The sequence below is a fragment of the Limulus polyphemus genome, unplaced genomic scaffold (genome assembly GCF_000517525.1).
Source record: "Limulus polyphemus unplaced genomic scaffold, Limulus_polyphemus-2.1.2 Scaffold3590, whole genome shotgun sequence".
NCBI classification, from domain to species: domain Eukaryota; kingdom Metazoa; phylum Arthropoda; class Merostomata; order Xiphosura; family Limulidae; genus Limulus; species Limulus polyphemus.
The window spans coordinates 20,522-23,861 of record NW_013669200.1 but is presented as its reverse complement, the minus strand read 5'-3'; the positions used below and the strand labels follow the sequence as shown (position 1 = coordinate 23,861).

Sequence of the window (3,340 nt, the reverse complement as noted above, 5' to 3'; positions counted from 1 at the left end):
CTATTGATGTAGTCACCCTTCAAGAAGGATTTGGCTAAAGGCTTGTTTTTCAAAATCAACCTCTTATACAAACAAAGCTAAGAGTTCTGACAAAAATTTTCACTGTGACTATGTTATACATGCCACTATACACCACGTTATCTAACATATATAAAAGCCAGTATGTGTCACGTCACGCTTGATTTTTGAAATTAAATCGTTTCTAAATTAAGTTATTTTCTGTTATATCACCAATGTTTTGAATAAAAAAACAAACCTCTTTAATCGACGGAGACTAAATTAAGAAATCAACAAATATTTTTCCAATTTTGTAGTTTATACATTTCATTTTATGCTTTCGGTACACAGACTAACAATATTATTAGTTATACTTTTGTTGCTAACAGTGCGTTCCAATATGACATAAAAGCCATTGTTGGAACGCATTGTTACCATAGCGCACTGACTTTTCTATATATTAGATATTGTTATATAATCCTTATAAGAGACTATTTATTTTCTATGTGGTTTTTCGCTAAGTGGCCTCATTAAAAAGATGGCCCGGCATGGCCAGGTGGTTAGGGCGCTCGACTCGTAATCTGAGGGTCGCGGGTTCGAATCCCTGTCCCACCAAACATGCTCGCCCTTTCATCCGTGGGGGCGTTATAATGTGACGGTCAATCCCACTATACGTTGGTAAAAGAGTAGCCCAAGAGTTGGCGGTGGGTGGTGATGACTAGCTGCCTTCTCTCTAGTTTTACACTACTAAATTATGGACGGCTAGCACAGATAGCCCTCGTGTAGCTTTGCGTGAAATTCAAACAAACAAATAAGAAATAATGAAAATTTAAAGTAAAATTAAAATATATAATCATACATGAATTCCCATATTTATAATGACAATATCAATATCCCTTCACATAAATAGATATTGTTAGAAGTAGATTATTAGCTGGTTCCAAATCTTTGAGCTGTAATGTATGATTATTATGCTTTCACTACCATTCCTAAAATTTTTAATCTATAATTTATGCACCCTTATTGGGAGAGATTTAAAGTAAAGTGTAAAACTATTTGTAGTTTTATTGTACTATTTCAATACACTTTATACTTGATCGTATCGTCTGTCATCTTCGATAGCATACGCTAGAGCAGCGTTTCCCAAACTATGTTCTGTTGAGATTGATAGGTGCTCCGTGAGAAAATCATGATTTTAAATTTTAATAAAATATTTAACAATTTTGTACGATCATAACTTATTATGTAAATATTTTCCTATGTATAAGAATTATATAATATCGATTTCGCATTGAAGAATAATTATAGAAGATGCCATATTTAAAATATATTATAAGAATAAAAATGTAAAAATTTATTAATATGTAATTTGATTAAATGAATAATATAGAAATCTAGAGGGCGCTGCGCACGCAACTTACCCTCTACAGTCTACACCGATATTTCACTTGTCTATTGTTCCGTAAGCTTTTTCTCAGCTGAAAAGTGTTCCGTGGCCAAACGCTGCGCTAGAAAAACCATCAAAGCCTATCTTCTCTGTGTTTAACCCCAAGTGACCAAGAGATCCAAATGGGCCTCTTCGGGTTTTTAAACACATTTTTCTAAACTTTTTAGGCACCGAACTGCTTAAAATTTCATAACTTTTTTGGATCGCACAGAAAAAGTGTATTCAAAAATATATTCAATAATGTAATTACTCTCATTAATTACTGCTGGGTCCACTATGTATTTTAAATCATGAATGATTTATATTCAGTTCTTTTCACTGGCTGCTTTATTAAGCAGAAACACGAAATGATGCAAAATGTGGGCTCCACTGGTAAGTGAACAGTATGAAAACACGTTGGAAATTTCAGAGTTAAACAAATCTGTTATTTTATTTTTTATTTTTGAATGATTATTATAACCTGTATTATGTAAGTTGTACTTAAACGGTATTTATAATAATTTTGCTACTGTTGTTGTTGGGTTTTCTCTCTCTCTCTAAATTAATTCAACATACTTAAGTTTTTCCATATTTTCACAGACGCATACCCATCCAGTATGGTACGTTATGAATGGTTAGATAAAGACAAGGACTTACTAAAGAATCCGGAGCTAAAACTATTGCAACATAACTTGGAATTGCAAAAACAAGATAAATTAATTACTACACTAGATGGTAAGTATGTGCGTGTAGATTGATGTATTCGTCATGATTGATTGGGAATTTTTAATTAGTAAAACATAATTAATTAACAAGAACATTATCTAAAAGTTTTGCATGTTAAAATTAATTTGAATTACATATGTTAACACAAAATATCTACTTTTTTTCTTCTCGTGTAAATGTAAACACCTTGCTGTGATGTAAAAAAGCTATATAAGACTACGTGAATTTTTCATTCTTATTATCGTTTTTCACTTTCAAATGTCCCCCGGTGGGACAGCGGTAACTCTTCAGATTTCCAATACTACAATCAGCGGTTAATACCCCTCAGTAAATAGCTCGCTGCGACTTTGCCATAAGAAAACACACAGTTTCAAATATATTTTATGGAATATTTTTCTTTATAGATTAATCGCATATTTTATACTTTAAAATAACGTAAGTGACTTTCATTTTGGAATATTTAGTGTATCCTGGGTTTTATGTCTAAAAAGGTACTTTTGCACAGTATTGAGGTTGTAGTCACGCTTATTAGCATAACCCGATTTCGTCATTATTTTATTTTCGTTACATAACAGTTACTTCGGTAAACAGACGTTGAAACAAAGCATTACAATTGAATCAAGGAATGCTTTGCATAATCATTGGGTATTTCAGTAAATTTGGACCGAGATGATAGAAAAATTTGACTAACAACCACGAGTCATAACCGTACACTTTAAAAGAAGAAGGAATGCACAAAATTTGAGATATGTCAGTTTGTCGAGGGTAGATTACTGTACCAACAGAACTGTCTTACAGATAATAAGTTTTTAGCAAAACAGGATATAAGAAACATAATGTAACTGTGATATTTGAAATATTAGAATTTACATCTTATGCTAATGACCAGCACAGTCCAACGTGAGGCAGTAATAAACTGTCTAAAATATCTTGGATAGGCACAATTGAGAGACAAAACACTATGCTATCAAGGTTTAGTTAATTCCAAGGATAAGATTCGTGGTTCATGGAACTGATAAATTCACTTCAGCTAATAATATGGCCAGATGTAATTTTGAAGAATGATACTATATTCGCTGTAATACAGAGGGTTGAGTGTGGTATGTTAAAAAGATTTTGAACATACAAATCAGCAAGTCACGTGACAAACACAGCTGATATATATATACGAGGCCTGTGAGAAAAGTATCC

At 32.4% G+C, this 3,340-nt stretch overlaps 1 protein-coding gene across 1 annotated transcript in view; it reads left to right on the top strand.

Annotated features, from left to right (window-relative positions):
- Positions 1 to 3,340, top strand: part of LOC106469646 (glycine receptor subunit alpha-4-like) — a 29,062-nt gene that overhangs the window by 14,199 nt on the left and 11,523 nt on the right. Inside the window, exon 6 of the mRNA XM_022398223.1 lies at positions 2,024 to 2,158. Within this exon, the coding sequence (XP_022253931.1) occupies positions 2,024 to 2,158 (135 nt within the window). The remainder of the gene's footprint in view (positions 1 to 2,023; positions 2,159 to 3,340) is intronic.